The 23584-nt window shown below is 43.8% G+C and overlaps 1 protein-coding gene across 48 annotated transcripts in view; it reads right to left on the bottom strand.

Annotated features, from left to right (window-relative positions):
* The window catches only part of RIMS1 (regulating synaptic membrane exocytosis 1), a 327910-nt gene extending 304989 nt beyond the window's left edge, over positions 1–22921 (bottom strand). For 15 of the 48 annotated variants that reach the window (XM_054060998.1, XM_054061000.1, XM_054060973.1 and 12 more), the window contains exon 1: positions 22469–22918. In XM_054060998.1, the coding sequence (XP_053916973.1) occupies positions 22469–22632 (164 nt within the window). In that variant the 5' untranslated portion in view covers positions 22633–22918. Of the gene's footprint in view, positions 1–22468 lie in introns of all 48 variants that reach the window. The other 33 variants (XM_054061001.1, XM_054060979.1, XM_054060991.1 and 30 more) reach the window with 6 other exon arrangements.
* Between the last annotated feature and the right edge of the window lie 663 nt (positions 22922–23584).

Genomic DNA, 23584 nt, shown 5'->3' with positions numbered 1-23584 from the left:
TTGAAAGTGTACAGTGTTACATAAGTGCTTAACTTGCCTCAGCCAAAGGTGTGGTGTGTATGGAGTGAGGATGGGAGTCGAGTCTCACAAACAGGTTTCTTGCTCTCTCATGGACTGTTTCTTAAGAGGAGCTGGGACTATACAAACAAAACCAGAAACTGTCAGGACCTGGGGTCTGCTAAGTCTTGGAGAAGAGAGGACCTGAAGCTGGGAATGAAGAGAAGTGAATGGGGAAGAATAAGAGCACAGAGCAGATGACAAATAGAAGTTAGACGACAGATGGGAAGCAGGAGTACAGTACCACTTATTATCTGTGCCAGAAACCACTAAGAATGCAACGCTTTTAGCTATAAAATTATATAGATGCATATTTTATATATGATATATTATACATATGAATACATACACTCAGAAAAATGCTTTATAAGATAAACAATACATAAAGTTTTCCCCATCCCTCTGTTTCCTCAGCCATGTGTTACCACAGTATAATACTGAAGCAAGCTTCTACCTCAAACATGTTCAATTCAAACCAGCAGCAGCAAGTTCCCTCCTTGCTATGCCTTCTGGACTTAAAGAAACCAGAGCCTCCTATGCATGTTTTGTATGCCTGCCTAAAGGAAAATTTAGTGCTGAATTAGAAAGTAGGGGGGAATTTCTGTACAAACAGCACAATAAAACATAGACTAAATTGTGAAGGACTTCCAGAAGAGTCCATCTAGCACTTCTTAAACTGCTATATATTTATATAAATCTTCAACTTAAAATAGCACAGTGTAAGGAAAAAAATAGATCTGGACAGGAGTTATTAAAAGGGCCAAACTGTTCCCATTTCCATAATATTCTTCATCCCCTCAGTACCACATCAACCTGTCTTATCTCTGCCTCTTACACTTGTAAAAATGTATGCAAACAGTAATGGAACAAGTGACTAGGAGATTACAAAATCCAATTTTCCTGCTCCCAGTACAAATTTTCAATACACCAAAACACCCACCTATGCTATCTTACTCACTGCAGGAAACCCCACGTGTTAGCTCCTAGAAAATGTATTTTAATAGACAAACTTGCTCCTCTAAACACTCACAAACATACACCACCATATACCATTCAAGACTAAGACAGCAATAATTACTATCATAAGGTTCTGCTTTATCACCACATTGTGCTTTAAAAAGAATAAGATGAAATAAATTTTTAGTTTACCTAATGTTTCAGATATTATATTTCTACTGAAATCTCTGCACTTACAATGCCATCAACACATCAACATATATCCAATGCTTCATTTTCACTGCAGAAAACAAGAAGGAAAAGGAAATTGTGAGCAGCATAAATCGACACTGGAGGCAATAATGAAGGGCTAAAGGCAATGAGAGCCCACTGAGTCCTGTAAAAGGCCATTGCCAGAGTCACAAACTGGTTATCTTTCTCACAGCTGAAATATTTCATCTAAGAAACACTTCTATCACTCTTTCCTGCATTTTTCTGTTCTTCTGGGCATTGATTTCTGTGGGCATTGCTAAATAACTCCTTCCAAAAGCTGACACAATTTTCCAGGGGTCATTACAGGAGCTCTGAGGAACTCAAGCTTTTCAACCTTTACAATGAGACAGTTAGTCAGAAGTTGCCATTATTGTCAAAATATTATCAGCATAAAAATATGTATACACACATTCTCAGGAGACTGCAACTTAATGTAAATTTGTTAATCAGCACCATGCCCTCTCTGCTCAGTTTAAATAGGACAATGAAGAAAATCCCCTGGTACATACAGAATACGTACCTGGTACATTAAGATTATCACCAGCTATGAGAAAAGAATTTGTGTAGGAGCCACTTATTGAAGTACTGAAAGCATATTACTCGTTAGGAACTGTGGACTCCAAAACGGCCACTAATTTTCCAGTAGGATCCTGTACTTCAGGGCACAGAAAACTGGTGGTGCTGCACTTGGAAAGAAAATGGTATTTTGGAGTTTGCATTTTATTAGACACTAGAATGAGGTTTATGGTGTCTAATTAAGGGCCAAATAAGGTCTAGAAAGTATTGGAACTTTTCATTCTCATATAATTTGAATTCTACATTAGCAAGAATATGATTTAGATACAGCTTTACATTAAGTAGCAGGGCCCACAAAAAAAGAATGTTTAAAAAAATCAGAAGAACCCTTTGAAGAACTATTTTAGCTTTCCTTTATAAGCAGACAAAAAAGATTTTCACATTAAATGCCTCATGAAGAAGCACAGCCTTGGTTTCAAGCTTTCAATGAACTAAAACAATAGAGAAAATTAACAGAAGATGTAAATAGGATTTTTTAAGTCACTTTTGTTAAAGTTAGAGCTGCATTTATTCTTAGTGTTATCTGCAGATCCTACTCTGGTTCAAAAAAAGATACTAAAATCAACTCTTTTTGTATATTGATTACACTTGTTTATATAAAAGTCCAAACAAAAGGGGGTTGTAATAATTCTCTTCAACATTTTGTCCATGTTCTAAAAATTAAACGATATCCAAAAAAATATAAAAACATGTGCTTAGAGAGAGGAGTTTGGAAGGAAGACTGTAAAAAGAGATTCCTATATCACAAAAACTACACTATGTATTGCTAGCGTGGGCCGCTATGTGTTGGTAAACTCTATTTCAATATTATTTGCATATGCACTTTAAGGTCCTTGGTACATTTTCATAGCTGCAGGGTTTTTTAATCTTTTTTACACTAAGGTAAGCAGCCGTCTATTAAAGAACAGCCACCTAGACCAGCATGGAGAACAGCTTTTCTGATGTGGTTTTTCTGAAGGCAGAACCCCCAAAGGCAAATTCATGATCACTCAACCAGCGCAACAGGGACTTCCATTCAAAAAACCACTGGGTATTTCCACTTTTCTTAACAATCAGGCCTTGAGTGACATTATAAATATATGACTTAGAGGAAAATAAAATATCATGGTGTACAGTACTAAGCTTGCATAATTATGTAAAAAAAACCCCAAAACCTTACCTTTAGAGCAATACATAGTGCAAATCTGCCTTGTTCAAACAACGCAGAGATGGCCAAAGAGCGATATATGGGTTAACGTCTCTGATATTAGGTCATTGCATGCCTCCTTCTTTTGCAATGAAATAAAACCAGATGATGTTTGAACATCTTATTCACTCCCATCTTAATATCTTTACCAATTATCTGGACAAGGGGATTGAGTGCACTCTCATTAAGTTTGCAGATAACACCAGGTTAGATGAAAGTGTGGATCTGTTTGAGGGAAGCAAGGCTCTACAGAGGGATCTGGACAGCCTGGACCGATGGGCTGAGGTCAACTGTATGAGGTTCAAGAATGCTAACACTCAAGTCCTGTACCTGGATTGGAGCTGAATGGCTGGAAAGCTGCCCAGCGGAAAAGGACCTGGGGGCATTAGTTGACAGCCACATGAATATGAGCCAGCAGTGTGCCCAGGTAGCCAAGGCGGCCAAAGGTATCTTGGCCTCTATCAGAAACAGTGTGGCCAACAGGACCAGGGAAGTAGTCATCCTTCTGTACTTGGCATTGGTGAGGCTGCACCTTGAATCCTGTGTTCAATTTTGGGCCCCTCACTACAAGACGCTGAGGTGCTGAAGTGAGTCCAGAGATGAGCAACAAAGCTGGTGAAGGGTCTGGAGCACAAGTGAGGAACAGCTGAGGGAACTGGGGCTGTTTAGCCTGGAGAAAAAGAGGCTGTGGGGCTGCTCTTTACAACTACCTGAAAGGAGGTTGTAGTGAGGTGGATGTCAGTTTCTTCTCCCAATTAACAAATGATAGGACAAAAGACCTCAAGTTGCACCAGGCAAGGTTTAGATTAGAAATTAGGAAAAAAAATTCTTCCGAGAAAGTGTTATCAATCATTGGAACAAGCTTCCCAGGAAGTTGTGGAATCACCATCCCTGGAGGTGTTTAAAAGCAATGCAGATGTGGTGCTTAGGGACATGGTTTGGTGGTGAACTTGGCAGTATTATGTTTACAGTTGGACTCGATCTTAAAGGCCTTTTCCAACCCAAATGATGCTATAAGGCTATGATCTTCTTGTGGAATGCGTATTCATGTAAAAAGAGTTTTGTTAAACACATTCCCTGTCCATGCAGTCAACAATGTTCCCTCTCATCAAATACCAAAGCACAAAGTTTCAACACAAAGAAATGCTGCTCATTAAGTGTTTCAAATCTGTATGCAGTCACAAATAACTTCAGAATATGCACGGAGCACACTGAATCATAGAATATATACATTAAATCCAGGTAACAGGACCTGTGCCTCTTTATCAAAACAGCATTTTGGTACATCACTGAGCTGCATGGCAAACTTTAGACAAGAAAAGCAAGTGGAGAGATCCCAGGGTATTCTCAGCAATATTTTTTCTTAAATGACAAAGTTGTGCCTATGTAGATGTGTTACCTAACTGAGTTAATTACATGATTTATCCGAGTTTAAAAGCAGCAAACACGAACCTTTCTCATGAGCGTGAAGTGTTGAACTTGGTGTTCAACTACCATTGTAAAGAATAATTCCTTGTACTGTGGATACTATACAATCCACTTATATCTTCCTTTGCCAAAATGATTTGTATTCATATCTGATTCTTAGGAAATTATCACTGTGAACAAAGGATGAGGCTTCGTTATCCAGGATGCAGCAGGCCTTACAGAAGAACTCCACAGTTCCAATTTTGGTACAGGGAGTGAAGTCAGACCCAGACTTTGCAGACATCAAAGCTGGTTATTTGGATTTATTACTATTGCTTTGCCTTGCAGCACCTCTGCTGAGACCACGGATTCTTGGGAGCAAAGCCTGAAGAATACCCGAACACATAAGAAAAAGTGTTCCTGAGATGAGAAACAATCTGAAGAAAGATGGACAGCTGAGGGGAAGAGAAAAGCATTGTTTCAATTTAACGAATGCAAACCCGAGGTACAGGCAGACTCCAGCTTCTCCAGAGTGGCAGCACACAAAGGTTAATTGTACCTCAAATCTCTGTTCAATAGCTTCACATCCAGACTGATTCTTTCTTAAAGTGAAATCAAGAAGTACGAATCTCAGAGCAGCACTAGCAGAACAATGACAAATTTTCTGGATGACAATGACTGATAATTGTCCCTGGCTGCCAGAAGTCCTCCAGCTACAGTTACACTCAGCATCACAGCACTGCAGTGCCCCTCTGAAAAAAGTAAGACACTCTTGATTGTAATTTCTGGCAAACACGTAGCTGAATTAGCAAACTTCCATCACAGTTAGCACTTCTGGCAGATCCCTACCCTCAAAGTTCAATCAAAAGCACAAAAGACATGGGAAACGAATCATTGAATCATCTTAAAGTGATTCCTCCAGAACTGCTGGATCCCAGCACATGCTCTGGGTATTGCCTATCAGCTGTGGTTAGATAATTCAATATCAAGGGTTGATACCTTTCAGGTATTTCACACTAATTTAAAAGAATGGGGGGAAATAGTATTCTCAGAAGAACAGTATCATTAATAGTGCTGCTCTTGTGATGGATGACCACAAAGATATGCAAGAACGTATCACAGCATGGCTTCCACAATCTGACTTCTTGAAATTCCAGATTTCAAAATTAGCAGACGTATCTTGATACCTTGGTACAGAAGCAAGATAGCACAGATAAACCAAATAGCTGATATCAAAATTTAGTTTCTATCAGGGTGCTTCCCCTGTAATTTGAGAAAGAAATAAAAAACTCAATTCCCAAGCTGCAACATATCTCAAATTTGAAATATCCGTCTCTTTCCTTCGTACAAACACCAGGATATCCTAGCACCTTCTGCTTTCTTCCCCAGCACATCTACTTACTTGTGTCTCTCCTCTACCTTACCTTTTTTTTTTTTTTTTTGGCTAATGAATATCACACGTTCGAGATGGGTTGTTTGTGGCAGGGGAGATTGGGTGGTTGTCTCTTTGTGTGCGCATTTGTGGTCAGCAGCAGTCTGTGAACAATAACATTTGTTTGTGTAGCTGTGAAGGCATAATTACATGTATTTCATTGTGCACCTCTTACCAAGCACACTGGGGCAGATGCCTGTTCCATATTAAAGCCCACATCCTTCTATTCTTAAGGATATCCAAAACAGTCAAAACTTCAGATTACTGCAAGACTGTCTGCTGCAGTCACCCCTCCCAAATGGAATACTTCTTTGCATCTTTCATATCCATCTTCTAGCTGCCAAGATACAGGACCACACTACCGATTATCTGTTTCTCATCACTCTTTGGAAAACTCATTACTTTCTCCAGCATCTAGAAAAGAAAGAGCTAGACCAGCCCAGGAAAGTCACGGTTTAGTTCTGTGTTAATCACAGTATTGCTGTGTGACAATCTTTAATTATGAAAATAAGGTTCATACTGTAGTCAAATGGGGCCTTCTATATTGAGTAAAAGAAGGGCAATAAAGAGCTGGAAATTTCCTCTTCTGTTCTCCAGTTGTTTCAGAGGATGTAGGATCAGACAGTGCAGGATCAAAGCAGAGACTTCTATGCCACCTCTATAGGATTTAAATGCTCCTTCCTCTCTCCCCTTCCTTTCCATTGTAACACTGGGGAAAATACAGAAAGGAACAGCCAGATGTTCCAGGTGGTGGGATCAGTGCTAGAAGCGGGCAAGCAAGCCCCCGATACCAGGGAGTGTGGAGAGTAAAATAAGACCACCTACCATCAGGTTTGCTCATCCCAAGTGAAACTATGTGTCCTATGAGTTTATGCACCCACCTGTCTTATCTTAAACACTGGAACAAAGCTTTCTAGTGCTGTCTCCCAGACTACTGTATGCAAGATGCACGCACACAGAGACACCAGGGAGGTCTCCACACACTGGCTGGGGACCAAAGAGTTATCCCTGCCCACTAGAGTGTGGCACTGGGGAAAAAATAAAGAAAAGGACTAGGGAGATTTCCTAGGCAAGAGCAGCTGCTGATTCAGCAAAGCAGAGACCTTTACATGTTCAGAGCACTTTCCACAGTTTTGATTAAGGTCTCTGCTGTACAACGATCTCTTTGCCCCAGCTGTTCTCCTTTCTTCTCACCTGCTCAGTCTTTTATCTGTACTTGCAGCCTTGCTTCAAACTTCAACATCCTTTACTTCTTTTTCTTTCCACTGAGCTGATTCCTTTTAGTTCCATTCTTCACCCACCCAAAAAAGCAGAGATGCCATCTTTAATTAAAAACAAAACCACAGAAACACACACCATTCCCTCAGGCACAGAGCCTGCACAAATTAATATGTACATGCACACAACCTCCAATACGTCAGGCTGGAGATGACAAGGTTGGACAGACACAGGGGACGTGGCACCCTGCCTATTAACCTTGAGACTAACACAACATTTAGTGCTGCATTACAGCTGATCTACTTGTGCTCTTTGTACCTCACCTCCTTTTGTCTGCTTACTATGTTAGGAAGGTAAACTCCTGGTGTGGGACCTTTCCACAACCTTTTGTCATACAGCTCCTGTGACAGCAGGAGCCCTTTCGTAACCAGAGGGAACACTCTTCTTATAAGATTAAAGCAAATTCCAAATATTCAAAGGCCTCAAAAATTCTGAGACTGAGTTAACAGAGCAAATGGTTTTGAAGAATAATAATTTGCATTACTACAATCAAGTTAAGGAACTCCAAGACGTGGCTGAGCTGGGTTTCCAAGTCCTCAACTACAAACAAGAAGGAGACCTAACCACTCTCCTTGTTAAACCAGACCAGGTCTCTTACATGGTCCTACCACTCAATGAGAAGCTTAGAGGCAGACCAAGAGTAATTTGGTACTACTACAAAATACCAGATTTCTGGGAATATTGAAATCAAATACACCAAGGTGTCCAGTTCCTTCTTCAGTCAAGCTACCTGTGTTTCCAGATGCTCTCCCTGCACCTTCCTGAGATTAGGAAAGCAGCTTTGCCAAACCCCAAGTGTCTGAAACTAGTGACCCAGACTCCCCTCTTTACAACTAGGACGCCGGTTCACACTCTGAGCATTTCTGAACCTTTGTATTTTCTACTTGCCTTCCAATATATTTACTTTCATACTGGAAATAAATGTTCACCTCCTCCAGATTCGTGTGCTTAACCATCTCCAGTTCAAACCCAAAGTGAAACAGACACATAAATACACACAAGTTCCAGGTCTGCTACCAAAGGATCCATCATTTTTCATCACCCAATTCTCAGTGTGCAGAAGTGCTATTTTATGCTTGTACTGCACTAGACAAACAGGCAGCTGCATCACTCACAGCCTCCTTCCAGACTCCCATCCCAGCTAATTCCAGCCTTTGCCTCAAATCTCTCCCCTGCTTATATAGCCTCAGTCCAACTTTTTGTGCCTTAAAGGACATATAGGAGTACTTTCCTACAGTTTCCCGCTCACTTGCTGCATGCTTTCCCCTTTCCTGCTGCCCCTCACAAGGCTATAGCCCGTACTCTCATCTTCTCCTCTCCTCATTTTTCCTCTCCCATGGCAACTAAGCAACCATAGTTTTTCTAGTGAATAGCCTTGCCAGCACAATGTAAAAAGTTGACCATTTTGTACTCTTTTTTCATTAATCTGGTGGTTACCTTGTGAGGACATTTAAAACACCTTAGCTAGCACAAGACTTGGGACTAGCACAATAAAATAAAACAGAACACTTTTGTTTGATAAAATCCTTGTTTTAATTGATGGCAGTTTAACAACAACTCAGATTCAAAAGGTAGTGCTTCTTACATGAAGGGAAACATACTTCTACCTCAACAGCCATAACAGTAATTGAGAAATGAGAGCTCCCCAAAGATCTTCTGAAAAATCCACACAGATCTGTGAGAGAGCTCAAAAATCTGGTAGGAGGGATCAAGAGAAAGCGGCCAGCTGTTTCTCAGGTGTGAAAACCCAATCAAACCCATCGACTGAGCTGAAGCTTTTGCCATTGCTTTCCATATCCAGCAATGAAACCCAGATGATCCAGGGACCGCTTCCGGCTGAGGAAATACCCACACATGATGTGCTCAAGGTAACTCCATGTCAACTACAGAAACCACCACCTGCCCCCAAGCTCCTTTCACTCCTTGCTGCCCACTGCTGTAAAACCTGGTTTAAAGCAGCAACCAGCTTCCCACCCTTTCTTCCCTCCTGAAGACAAGGAGGGTTACCAGTGGACATCTCAAAAAGTAGCACACACCCATGTTCAGACAACAAAATCCTCTCCTGGGAGACACCAGCACAGCTTCCATACTGCCACTGTACCTCCAGGAACAGCGCAGAGAGACCCTCTGCCACAACTGGACAGTGCTTCGTATCGCTGAACACTGACCACAAGTCATCCTCTGAGCAATATTTTATGAATTGAGCATGACTTTTGCACTGAATAACACTGAAGTTTCCTTATCGTTTTGCAGGAAGCTCACCTTAAACAGAAATGCAATTTAATATGTACAGAATGACTCTTTAACTTGATTTGTCTAGGGTTTTATCAACAGCATGATTATAATGCCTGGAATGAGGAACAACAATAAACGGCATGTGTTCCTAAAATATTACAGACTGAACTCTGATGTACTGCATATATTGTCTATAATAGGTAAAATATATATGTAACATACATCAGTGTAACCACAATTATTTAAACATCGAGAAGGTAAGTAAAGTTGAAAGCCTTAATGAAAAATATACTGTGAGATAAAGACACACGCACCATAAATTGGTTTAGAATTCAGCTGGGAAGATTACAATATATCACAGTACTACAGTGCATAATTTGAATTGTCTTCTAGTGAACAGACAGTAGCAGTACCTTCCAGGTTTACAAAATGTAACAAAAACCACTTCAGGAACTAATAAAAAATAGGAGGCTGATAGCCCTGGGGTGCAGCTCTCTGAAGGACAAACATCTTGATATCAAATACGAAGGGCAAGACTTCACAGCATAAAAAGCTGCACACTGCTGGATTCAGACAAACTCTGGTAATATAGCAAAAAAAAGCCTTCCTGTACTCTCAGCGTCCTCAGCTTTGGCCTGGAGGAAAAACCACTTTTCCCTTTCCTGCAGGGAAAACACTTTTAATTTTCTTGTTCATTCAGTTCTTGGCCTCTGACAAGGGAGTCAAAAGGGTGGCAGTTGCTGAAGTCACTTATTGATTTTCTTGCTTTATTTATGAATGCCAGACATGCAAGGGCCTGTCTTCAAAATTTAACACCTGGTATTTTACACCATTAAGTAAATTGCCAGGAAGATTACTTCCTTTCCACCTCTGCAACTTTCACATAAAGAGTGAGTTGCCCTCGCAGAAAGTTCATCAAACTTCTGCTTTCATAGAAAGCTGTCAAATTTGGGGCCCCTCCGATAAAGCTGTATCTGGAAGTTCCCAGTCTTCTCTAATAAGGGTTCCTTCTGTAGTCTCAGTTGAAATACATGCAATATGAAGCAGAGGGAAACGTAAAAAGACACAGTATGAGATCAACAAGACAATCTTCACAGGTAATTCCATGTACAATATGTTGCAGTAATCCAACAGAAGGTGACAGAAACCATGAATCACTCCAACAAGGTCTTGATTTCAGAGATATATGGCAAACACTTAAATGCAGACAGAAAAGAACATCCTTGATCATAAATTCTACAAGGAGAGAGCTAAAAGCATTGCCAAACTGTGAAAAATAAGAGGACAAGCCCCCTTCATAGTAGGAAGCAGTACTGTCACTGCTGTTCTCCTTTTGATCCCATACAGGATAAATACCAGGAAAGAAAGAATCAGATCACCTTCGTTGGATGAAAGAGAGAACATCGTCTCAGCCACCATATTACTGGAACTCCTTTTCCACATGGACCATTTAAACTTGTTCAGAGAGAGACAAGCTTAGGACTCCAAACTTCCACACCAGAAAAAGGGATGTTGCTAGTAAACAAGCCTGTAAATTCACTTCTGGTTCCCTGAAATGGTCGGTCCAGTCCAAACAGTTCCTGCTGAAAGTCATTTTACAGTGAGTGCCAGAATTGTTTGAAAAATACTTTTTTTAAGGGGGGGATGTTTTGCTTTACACTAATATAGTTTTACAAAAAAATTTGCAAAATACATTATTAAGATACTTTGCTTATACACATGAGAGCTTTTAAATTTATAAACTACTATCAATATCAAATCATCTAAAAACACAAGATACAAGAATCATGTAATATGTTACTGAGGTTCTATATTCTTAGAATAGATTTCTCATTAAAAAAAATCAATATCTAATTTTGCTCTGAAATAAAAGAAAAATGTACCATGCATTTAATCTCAAAGGGATTTACACACTTTTTACATATACCCTACCAGAATCAATTCATATAACTCCGTAATCTCCACCTCTGAGTGAATACAGTTCATTTCTACGAGTATTTTGAAAAACAGATTTTGGAGAAAACAAAGGAAAACAAAATGTGCAATTAAAACTGCAGGAGATTAGGGGCAGATAGAACACAAAGTAATTTTAAAAAAATGCAGATACACCTTGAACAGTGATAAACAGGGGTTTTCTGCAGAAATGTAGGTAGTCATGCCTTGGTTTCACTTTTCTGAAGTCTACTACAGAAAACTCAGGGAGTAACTGAACAGTTACAGAACGCATTTCAGAAATATGTGCTTCTTTCTGCAAAACACAAGACTTACAGGGTCATAGCCCATCTAAATAAACTCAACAACACTCCAGTTAACAGAGGTGCTTCCAGTGACGCTTGTTCCAAGGCAGAGATTCACCAAAGTTAATCAAACTCAGCAGAGGCACAGGACCACAGCAATGAAATGTTTTGCTGGTCCATGGCAGCAACTTGTTCAGCTGTGTCACCCATCCCTATGATACGACTGCAGGCAAAATTGTTCCCAATTTTCGGCTGCTGATCAAATTTCACCAATGCACTCTGCATATTTTAAGCAACGCTAAGTAACATAATGTTGCAATTAAAGTCCATAAAACTACTTGTACATATTTCTGTACAGCCTGGTTCCATATTCTTAGGCACAAGCATGCATACACATACAAAATCGCTTCTCATCCATAAAGTGCAAACCCATTACTCTGATACTTTGCAGGTATATCCAAGGCCAAAATCAATAGAGTTAAACTAGGATGATCTAGAATTCCCATAAATTCTGTCCTTTCTTCTCAACTGCCTAGCTTCAGGCACCACACACTCCATCAACCAGCTGTCTTCTTGTTCCACATCTGCCGCTAAAAACACAGAGCCAGCAGAACATTCAACTGTATAGCTGAAGTTTGTTATGCAGTGTCAAAATTTTTGCAATAAGTAACAGTACCAAGGAGAATTATCACCTAAAGTAACCAAAATATTCGTAGATTGTTCATGTCCCTTTATCACTCAGGCTTTCACACTATGTTTTCATCTACAGCTGTGCAATTTCATTTAATCAGTACAAAATCTGGTCTCCTGATGTCAAGTGTCAAAAATTCTAAAGTTAATACTGCAAATACGCAAAAGTGCAATGACTTTGTTTTGAAAATAAAGTCACGTGAAAGGCTAATTAAAAACCTAGAGAATAATGAACATAAATGAAAAATTACTCTTGACTGCTTTCTTAGTACATACAAATGCTAAATAAATCGTGTAAAGAAAAGACATTAAAAAGCTCAGACAGCTACTATGTCTGGTTTTCCATTGGTCTTGATGCTTTTTCCAAGACCAATGGAATCATCAAAAGAAGACAATTATACTAAGAAATCATGACTCAAAACACAACTAAACATATTCAATCATCCAGCTCCAAAATGTGGTTTTGTTACATAAACTGCCTCATTGTCTTTTCTTGCAAAATCTTATTACTAATTATTTGATCTGTAGAAGACTTCCACATGATTAATGCATACTGATGCAAACAGTCCATAGTTAAACCTTTGGATTGTTTGTACACTATAGGACTGTAGGTTTGCTAAATATCTGGAAAGAGAAACATGCATCAATATAAATATTACAAAACCACAGTTTATTTATATCATTGTAAGCCTTCACAGTATATTCAGAGACTTTAGAATTAATGCATATTTTACAAAAATGTAGACAACATTTTCATGAGCAGTGGCTGTGAAATTTGTAATTCTTGCTAGGCTCAGAAGCCAAAGTTTGTAAAAGAATGTAGTATATTTTATTAGACTTGCTGGTATAAGATGCAGACAGACTTCTGGGTACATAATTTCTTCGTTTCATCAATTCAGAGTGTACAATATTGGTAACCAAGAGAAATACTTGAGAAGACACTTCACACTTAGGTCACTCAAGCATGTGAAGACTTCCATTAGCAATTCTCAGAACAAACAGAGCGCTCCATTACTTGTGAGAAGAGCAGACGACTTTTTCCCTGCAATATAATAGTACTTACACTAAAATAGTGTGGTTGGGACGGTTTCCATTCATGATCAATGTCTTAATAAATTTCACATAATAAGGTTTAAAAAAAAACCACTCTCAATTAAGGACCTTAAAGTTAAAAACTGTATTTTGACACAAGGCATTTTAATCACCATTCTAACTAAAATGTGTTTATCTAAAGCCCAAAAATAAAAATATTCTTTGGTTACACCCGAGATCCTCAAAATTTGAAACAGTGAATTCGTTAGATCCACCACTGCCACCACTAAAATGTGTAGCTCTATCTGCTAGGTTCATACTTGATCAAAATCAACTCTTGGAGCATACGCTGATCTTCAGTGATTCCAAGAGGGCTTAACGCAGGAAAGACACACAAAAAACCCATAGATTTCAAACACTACCCATTTTTATTACAGATATGTGAAAAAAACATACACAGACAGACACGGTCCCCTATTTTCAACAGTATTAACAATGCTTATCATAAGCAAAGTACACAAAGGGTTGACACGGACAGTAAGACACACCTGATGTGAATAAACTTAGAAATTAGTGCCAGAATAGATGTTCTAATTCAACCCAGAACTGTCTGGGAATAGCCATGCATCACACAGTGCATCTTCATACCTCTGAAGTGGCAAGTGCATAAGTGCTTCTGTGCGTGTTATTGTTCTGAAAATTGCAACTAGCTTTTCTTCCCTCTGTAACAGTGCCAGAAAATATATTTGGAACATAGCTTTCTTCTATAAAACTCTCTCTGGATATAAGTATCTGATACGGAATCAAATTTTGAGGATTATTACTTCAGTTGTAAATGTGAAGAAACACACTAGCCTACCCCATTGTGCAAATTCTTTTACCTAAGTAACTATTAAAGCAAAATGATAGTGGTATTCTTTTCTGCTCTTTGTTGTGAAAACAAAAAATAGCTCTGGCTAACATTTATTGCCTAGATTCCCAAACAAGGCAACACCATAAAACTTGCAAAATATTTCACCGGATCTGTGAAGTATAAAAACAATTGCAATTCTTGACAGATGCAGAGATCTGATAAGCTATCAGCATCCTTACAGATCCAATATACAGATCTGACTGGAGGAAATCACAAAGCTCTGATCAGTTGTAAATCATTCCAGTAATTGTAAATTATATGCATGTCATTTCAAAAAGCAAAATGAAACCACTCTATGTTGGTAACTGATTACGTAAGATTTTCTTATATGTTTTATCACCACCGGGAACTAGAGTCAAACTGTAGGCAATCAAGCTTTTCAAGCTTTCCTCTCCCCAAAATGTAATTGTATGCTAGCGCCTATTAATTAGAACTGGTAGGCCTGGGGAAGAAGACAAAAGCAGTGGGCACCAGTGAGCAGTATGAAGAGGGTAAAAATGGCTAGAAATTATAACTGGCGCTAACTACTGCCAACCACAAAGAAAATTCCAATTTTGTAATTTTCCACCTTCAATAATGCCTGCATCCCAACAAGCATGAATACAAGGGTGGTAGCATTTTTAAATAGCCTTTTCTTAAGGTATTAAGTTCAGGTCCTAAAATTCTTAGTAATCGCCTGATGAAGGAAGCACGCAACATCTTTGTTAGTTGCTTTCATGTATCCGAGGATGCAAAAAAATCGTCACGTGAGTCTTCAGAAATAAAACGGCATTGACAAGATCAAAAATTTCAAATCTCTCTTAATGTTGTTCTCCCTCTGCTGTTTTCCAGAAAAACAATCAATGACTGGGTACCTTCTCCCTCTAGAGAAGACGTCTCTTCTGCGTAACTCCTTTTAAGATCTGCGTTTATTATAACTCCGTACTTTGAGAATTTTCTGCTCAGAGATCATGTTCTTTCACCCAGTCTTTGTCTTCAGCCTTCTGCAGGGCACAGATAATGCCCATGAATTGGTAGACTAACAGACTTCTGAGTCAGAAAGTATTAGTACAATGTCAGACAAAACTGGGCATTAAGCTTTGGAGGCTTCTTGTATCAAGTGGAGAATCGTGGGAAGATGCATGCACAGAAATAGCGTCCTGTGCATTTCAATAAAACCATTGCAACTGGGGCCACAAAAGAGCTGTGGACAAAAGCTTGCACTTCAGACCTTCCAAAATTTCAACAGACAATGATCTGAAGTCCATGTCTAGAACATGGCAGGGATGTTTATTGCTGTTTGTCTTCTCCTATCAGCTTCTGCTTTTCTATAGCTTTTGAGGAAATTCCTCAACCTGAGGAATCATAGGTTCTGATTCTGTGAAAATGCAGTCCTCCAGGAATAAAATAATTTCACCATGGGTTTGTACACTCAAGTATCAGGATCAGAGCTGGCACTGCCAGGAAGAGGCACAAGGCAATATTCAAACAATAAGTCCAGGTGGTTCTAAGGGCTTAAACTACACAAGCACACAGTAAGCAACCTGCACTGTGATCCCTGCTCCATCACAGAGACTGAAACGAGGTGGTTCAAAACCCCTCGAAACACAAAGGAAGAAAAAAACCTTTCGTGCAGCATAGGTGAGGGCATCCTCCATTCCTCCTCCTCCACTGCAGAAACAGTAAGATTCATGGGACCACAGAAATGACAAGCAAAAGGGATTCTTGATATTGCTTATCTATTTTATCATTTAATTCTCTGGTGCCAAATGCACAACCATTTCCCAGAACTCTTATTTCCTCTTTTGTCTTCTCAGGGGGGTTAAATATAGGCTTTAGATCCTTTATCCTCAAGTTAGGATAAAGACTGACTTCTTCCTGATGGCCCCTTGCGTCTTGCTTTTATTTCTGAAAAGTGGCCCAGTTTCATGAGAAGGGAAGAAGAATGATCCTACCTCTCCCTTCCCTACTGTTTATGGAAGGACAGTTATCATTGGGGGTTTACAGCACTCAGTCCAAGAAGGTCTTGGAACTCTGCTTCCTTATTTTGCCCATAAGGACTATACAAAGTAAGGGTGGCAGCAGCTGTCACTGTGTTTTGGGCAGTATTCAACGTTTTCCACAACACTAGGTCTGGCCCAAGTGTTAGAAATTGAGAGTGGAAACATGATCTCCAAGAAAATGATTAAGAGCACATGCCTCCTGGCCAGTCTGCTAATCTTCAGAGTTAGGCAGCTAGTAGTTCAGGATGGATGCTTCCAGGTGCACAAAGGAAACTATAGAGGGGTTATCCTGTGGTCTCTGAAACAGAGATTCTCACCAATGCAAGTGACTTCAGGATCTGACAGCCCTGCAAAGTGAACAGCTCCAATATCCCTGTTGATTCTAGAGAGAGACATGCGTTTACTAAAATCAAGTTTGTACACCAAGCCAGAGAGTCAAAAGAGGGTGTTAGGATCGACTTGTCCATAATTATTAACCACCATTCCCAAGGCAAATCTTGAAATAACTCTCTTAAGATCTGAGGTTTCAACTACCTGCTAGCCTCTCTAATGAACCTAGTAAACTAAAGCTACACAGCGTTGAGAACAAGACAGCCCCTCATCTATTGGGCTTGATATTGAGTTAGGCTCCTGGGCTCATAAACTTTTTATTTGTCTCTGTATGGGGAGCCAAACTGTTTCCATCAAGTTACAACGTAATGACACTTCTCTAGGACGCAAATTCCTCAGGCTGGCAAATGTACTGAGCTTCAGTAACCACTTCATAACTACTAGGCTGTTACACCCAAGGTGGCTGAAAGCAGCAACACTACCTGTCTCCTGCATGTTAGGAAAGCAGCCACTGCTGCGACAACAGCACTGGGCATCATTATAGATGTTCTGTATTATTCTCTGGTCTTTCAGAAGACTTAAATAGTTGACTACACAGTTTCTGCCTACTCCCAAACAGGCAGCAGTTCAGCAGCCAAGGCACTCACATGCTCTATTCCTACATGCCCTAGATACACAGGAACACCCACATCCTCAGGTGCACCATTACAGAAAGATTTTGTGGACTGCACCTAAGTTGCCTCCGTTTCTACTCAGCACCAGGTAAGCATCAGAGCGCTTATCACAGAATCACCAGGTTAGGTTAGGAAAGGACCCACTGGATCCATTCCTAACACTCCCTAAACCATGTCCCTAAGCACTTCATCCACCCTTTCCTTAAACACCTCCAGGGAAGGTGACTCGACCACCTCCCTGGGCAGCCTGTTCCAGTGCCCAATGACTCTTTCTGTAAAGAATTTTTTTCTGATATCCAACCTGAACCTCCCCTGGCGGAGCTTCAGGCCATTCCCTCTTGTCCTGTCCCCTGTCACTTGGGAGAAAAGCCCAGCTCCCTCCTCTCCACAACCTCCTTTTAGGTAGTTGTAGAGAGTAATAAGGTCTCCCCTCAGCCTCCTCTTCTCCAGGCTAAACAACCCCAGCTCTCTCAGCCGCTCCTCGTAAGACTTGTTCTCCAGCCCCCTCACCAGCTTCGTTGCTCTTCTCTGGACACGCTCCAGAGCCTCAACATCCTTCTTGTGGTGAGGGGTCCAGAACTGAACACAGTATTCGAGGTGCGGTCTCACCAGTGCTGAGTTCAGAGGGAGAATAACCTCCCTGGACCTGCTGGTGACCCCGTTTCTGATACAAGCCAAGATGCCGTTGGCCTTCTTGGCCACCTGGGCACACTGCTGGCTCACATTCAGACGGCTGTCAACCAACACCCCCAGGTCTTTCTCTTCCGTGCAGCTCTCCAGCCACTCTTCCCCCAGTCTGTAGCACTGCATAGGGTTGTTGTACCCCAAGTGCAGGACCCGGCATCTGGTCTTGTTAAACCTCATGCCATCGGTCTCAGCCCAGCAGTCCAGCCTGTTCAGATCCCTTTGCAGAGCCTCCCTACCCTCCGGCAGATCCACACTTCCTCCCAGCTTAGTGTCATCTGCAAACTTGCTGAGGGTGCACTCAATGCCTTCATCCAGGTCATTGATAAAGACATTGAACAGAGCTGGACCCAGTACTGAGCCCTGAGGAACTCCACTTGTAACTGGCCTCCAGCTGGAGTTATCTCCATTGACCATCACTCTCTGGACCCGGCCATCCAACCAGTTTTCAACCCAGGAGAGTGTGCGCCTGTCCAGGGCAGAGGCAGACAGTTTATGCAGACTTGAATCTTCAGTGCCACACACTAGACTGGGATGATACTTCATTGCATGAAGGGATGGATGTGCTTTCAGAAATACATAGTGGCACCGCCCCGTTAGAGCAACAACGCAAAACTCAGCTTCGGATGTAAAGGCAATTTCAAGGCAATCAGCTAACACTGAAGTGTTCTTCATGCCATGATACATAAAACAAGAAAAAGGAGGAAACTTCATAAAAGCTCTAACTCCTCAAGACACTGCCCCACGGTATTCAACAGGTCATAGGATGGCAGAATATTCCCCTTCCACAAACACCACACACAGTGGTTTGAAATCTTATATTGGAATGGTGAGGGGAGAACAAGCTCTCTAGCACCAACCAGGCATATCTAGAAATAAGCCTCACACTGGCCAGTAAAATTTGCATGTCTTTATCCTAAGGGTGTGACAAGCTCTGTTAGCTGTGGGAAACTCAGCCCAATAAACTGAGAAATAGGGCAAGAACCTGGAAAGAGACAAGCAGGTGATTTAAAACAGAGGCATCCATTTCTGCCTTCCTCCAGAGCAAGCAGAGAAAGCATTACATTGTCCATAGTCCTGCTCCCTGTAACAGCGCCCTGCTCCCAGGCTGGCATACAGCAGTACGTGCTGATGTCAGCACGAACTGGCAGAGAGGTTTTACGTGAAGGTTTTTAGCAGAGTAAGAAACAGGGCTCAGGAAGACAGAGATGTACAGACCTGGAGGAGAGGGACACTGCCTCTCTACCGATGGCCCTAATCTCTTTCACTCCTCCTGAAATCCATCTAGTCTACTCACAGAGACACCTCAAATTCCCTTGGATCCACAATTTTATGATCATCATGTGAAGAATACAGCAGTTTAACCAATAATTCTTCCCATGGTTTTCTGCCATGAGTGCTGGAAACGAAAATTACAGGTACTGTTTTAGAAACTTTTATTGCTATCAGGACATCCAGAACAAGAGAGAAACGCTGCACCCTTTTTAGCCCTTATGATTCATGAGGCAGCACATATCCGGCCTCTGATCAGCCCAGGATTGAATATAGCCTAGTTTGGAACACAGATCAGCTTCACTTCCAGGGGACCTTACAGATTTGCACGTGGGTGTTACAGAGGGAAACATTTCTCTGCCAGGTGGTTCTAAATGAAAGCTGGTGACTGTTTTGCTGAGACACTGGGATAATCCAAAAGAGTTTTACTGAAGATAATAGGAAGGGATGGTGATGATATATAACTTTTAGAATATAGATGTGTCATCTGGATAGCACCACTGTATATTTTTAACAAACCTCTAGAAAATCATGGAAGTAAATTATTGTCTCAAAATCCTATCTTATAAGAGTAGGTGCTTGGCATAAAAATCTACTGGCTATCTGTAATACAGAATTGAATCATAATCCATCTAAAAACTATTTGCTGTGACCTAATTTTTGAAGACCAATGATATGGCTAAAGTGAGTATACAGGTTTGTGAGTTTATTTGTGTATTTTCTATTAATTTCCGTCTCTTTAGTTAAAGAAAAAAAAATCTACTTAAAATCACAACTTCTCAGACCAACGGAAAGCCTAGACTGTTAATTCTCATGATTTGAAAGAACTGTTGTAAGGAAACAAACTTTTAACTTAGGGTATCACAGACCTTTGAAGTTAATACAAAGTAATTTCAACTTGAATTCACAAAGCACAATATTTTACCTCTTCTACAAATTGTATTTAAAGTGTCCTAAATTCATTTAGTAAAACTGCTGAAGATTCCCATAATCTCACAGAAAAGGAAGTAGCAGTCCAGAATTCAGAAGTGCCAATGCAAAAAGAGAGCAGAAGAAAAAAAAGGGGGGGGAATAGGGGCAGGCAGAGGAGAAAAATTTATCCTCTACCCCACATAAGCAAGAACAGGGCTGAGAAATTACTATCTCTGCCAATAAAAGTTCATTCTTGCAGTGACTGTAAGATTTATAGTATGGCTCTACAACATCATCATAGAAGCAGCTGTCTTCTTCACAGAATAAAAGCTAAATATTTACTGGGAAGTAGCTGTACTGGAGGAATGGGAGAAGGATAAATGTAGTTCCGAACCTTTGAGCTACTCCTTTATTTAATTTTCTTCTGCTAAACAGAAAGAGAGAGGGAACCTTCACCTATGTTTCCCCACATAACTAACACAATGCGTTTTCACAAAACATTTCTCTTCTCAGTCACACCACCTCCAGGACGAGCCACACCCCCCACGAAATGAACAGCAACAGCAAACTGAACTCTTCCTCTTGGACTGAGATCCAGACGCCACGCTCCCGGCCGGCTCGTCGGCACTACGCAATGCCAGCAGCTGGGCCTGAGCACCCACCGGTGCAATCGCCTCTAGCAGCCCCTGTAAAAATTCAGAGCCAGGCACCGCTGGGAAGGGACAGAGACAGCAAAATCCTCCTATACTGAAATGCTGTCCCAGCTTAACCACGCGCAGCGCGTGGGGCCGAAGCCGGAGAGCCTTGAGGGGGTTTCGTTTCTCCATCGGTCGGAGAAAGCCACAGCGAAGAGCTGGCCCCTGCATCGCTCGATGCTGCCAAAAGAAACACCCAGCTCGCGTCACACCCTCAGAGCATCCCTTCCAAGCACAGGTGTATGCCATGGGAAGACAGTGAGGTAAGGATAAACCTCCCGTGGGAGGGAGGGTCTGCGTAACGTCAGAGGCTTGCACTATTCCAACCACTTCTCCCACCGCTCCCCCCTGGAGCGAACAGGCCTGACGAACAGGAGAAACCCTGGTTCTCCTCCACAGGCCACGGCTTCAATCTGTTTATTCCCATCACTCGCAGCAGGCAATTTGGCAGCGTTACATTTGAAGCCTCCCTATTGACGAGGAGGTTTGGAAACGTGGTCACATGCGCCGTTCGGCAAGGATTGGGGGAGCGAGAAAAGGTTCAAAAGAGGCTGTAGAGACACAGTTTCCAACCATGTCACCTCCCCACACCCCGAACTCCCCGCATCCATCCAGCGGGATGAGCCTCGCATCCCTCCGTCCCGCCACCACGCACACACGCTTCCTCTCTGTAACGAGCAGTGCGACTAATTACATTCATTCCCTAATTAAGACCGCCCTGCTGTGCCCGCAGCGAGATGCCTGCCAGGAGCTGCCCTCCCGGGAGCCGGTGCCGGGAGGATGGATCGGGGGGATGGATGGAGTGAGGGGATGGATCGGGGGGATGGATGGAGTCGGAGGATGGATAGAGTGAGGGGATGGATCGGGGGGATGGATGGAGTCGGGGGATGGATAGAGTGAGGGGATGGACCGGGGGATGGATGGACCGGGGGGACGGATGGACCGGGGGGCGCGGCGGGAGGATAGTTCGGGAGGATGGGGCGGCAGGAGGATGGATCGGGGAGCTCGTCAGAAGGATGGATCGGGGGGAGGCTGAGTCGGGGGGCTCGGCAGGAGGATGGACCAAGGGTTCCGAGGGAGGATGGGTCGGGGGGCTCGGAGGGAGGACGGGCAGGAGGATGGGTGGGGAGGGCTCGGAGGGAGGACGGGCAGGAGGATGGGTGGGGAGGGCTCGGAGGGAGGATGGATCGGGGGGAGGATGGGTCGCGGGGCTCGGAGAGAGGAAGGATAGGGGGTAGGATGGATCGAGGGGCTCGGAGAGAGAACGGGCAGAAGGATGGGTGGGGAGGGCTCGGAGCGAGGATGGATCGCGGGGAGGATGGGTCGGGGGGCTCGGCGCTCGGATGGGGGCAGCCGCTGCATCCCCGCGGCGGGCGGCAGCGCAGCCCGATCGGGGCCGGGCAGCGGCACGGCACCCGCCGAGGCTCCCGCACGGCAGGGGAAACCCCACCCAGCGGCCCCTCCTGGCAGAGGCGGGGTTCTGGGGACCCCCCAAAGGAATGCCACCTCGCCCCTCACCCCCACGGCCGGGTTTCTGCCCGGCTCCCCCGGGGGCTCAGGACGAAGTTACGGGTCGGGAGCGGCGAAGGGTCCCGGGGGCAGCGCCCGGTCCCGCCCGCGGCGCGCGAATGGGCGCCCGAAAGAATGAACGGCTGGTGGCTGCTTACTTGAGCATGGCCTCTTCTTTCTCTTCCTCTTCTTTCTGCCGGTCCATCACTGCCATGATGATGTTCCTCTCCTCCTCTGTCAGGTGGCTCAGGTCGGGCAGCTCCTGCATCGGGGGGGGCACCGTGGGCGGCCGAGGGCCGCGGGGCCCCACCGAAGAAGACATTTTCTCCCCTCCTCTCCTTTACGCCTTTGCACGGCGGAAAAAAAAAATAAAAATAAAATAATAAAAAAAAAAAAAGCAAAAAACAAGCCAGCCAGCCTCTCCCCCGCCCCTTCACAGTGTAGTCCTCCGAGCGGCAGCCGGCAGCTCTCTGGCAGCAGCGGAGGAGGCGGAGACCCAGCCTCGCATGGTCGCTCGCATCCCCCCGGCCCGGCCGCCGCCGCTCCCTTTGTCTGCGCGGCTCAGCGAGCTCGGGGGGTGCCGCGCCGCCGCCCGCAGCCCATCCCGCCGGCGCCCAGGGCTCCGGTGGCCGCGGGGGCGGGGCGGGGGCTCCGCGCGGCGAGCCTGGCGCGGGGAGGGGGAGGGACCCACGGTTCCGTGCCGTTGAGGCGGAGTCCAAGGGGCTTCGCCGACGCCGCACGGTCGGCAGCGCTGCCTGCCCCGGCCCCTGATCCAGCCCTAGAGCCTGATCCAGCCCCAGTCCCTCTTCCAGATCTGCTCCAGCTCCAGACCCTGCCGCAGCTCAGCACCTGCCCCTGCCCCGATCCAGCCCTAAACCCTGAACCAGCCGCTGCCCCAGCCCCTGCCCCTGCTCCAGCCTTAGCCCCAACCCTTGCCTCTGCCCCTGATCCTGATCCAGCTTCAGCCCCTGCCTCAGCCTGTGCTTCAGCCCCAGCCCGAGATCCAGCTTCAGTCCCTGATCCAACGTCAGCCCAAGCTCCTGCTCCAGCTCCAGGCCCGGCCCCAGCCCTGCCCTGCCCAGCCCCAGCCCTGCCCTGCCCTGCCCCAGCCCAGCCCAGCCCAGCCCAGCCCAGCCCCAGCCCAGCCCCGCCCCAGCCCAGCCCAGCCCAGCCCAGCCCTGCCCCAGCCCAGCCCAGCCCAGCCCCCGCCCCAGCCCAGCCCAGCCCAGCCCAGCCCTGCCCCAGCCCAGCCCAGCCCAGCCCCCGCCCCAGCC

This window comes from Cuculus canorus, chromosome 3 (genome assembly GCF_017976375.1).
Source record: "Cuculus canorus isolate bCucCan1 chromosome 3, bCucCan1.pri, whole genome shotgun sequence".
Classification (NCBI taxonomy): Eukaryota; Metazoa; Chordata; class Aves; order Cuculiformes; family Cuculidae; genus Cuculus; species Cuculus canorus.
The sequence above is the reverse complement of the archived record's forward strand: the minus strand, read 5'-3'. Positions and strand labels throughout refer to the sequence as shown.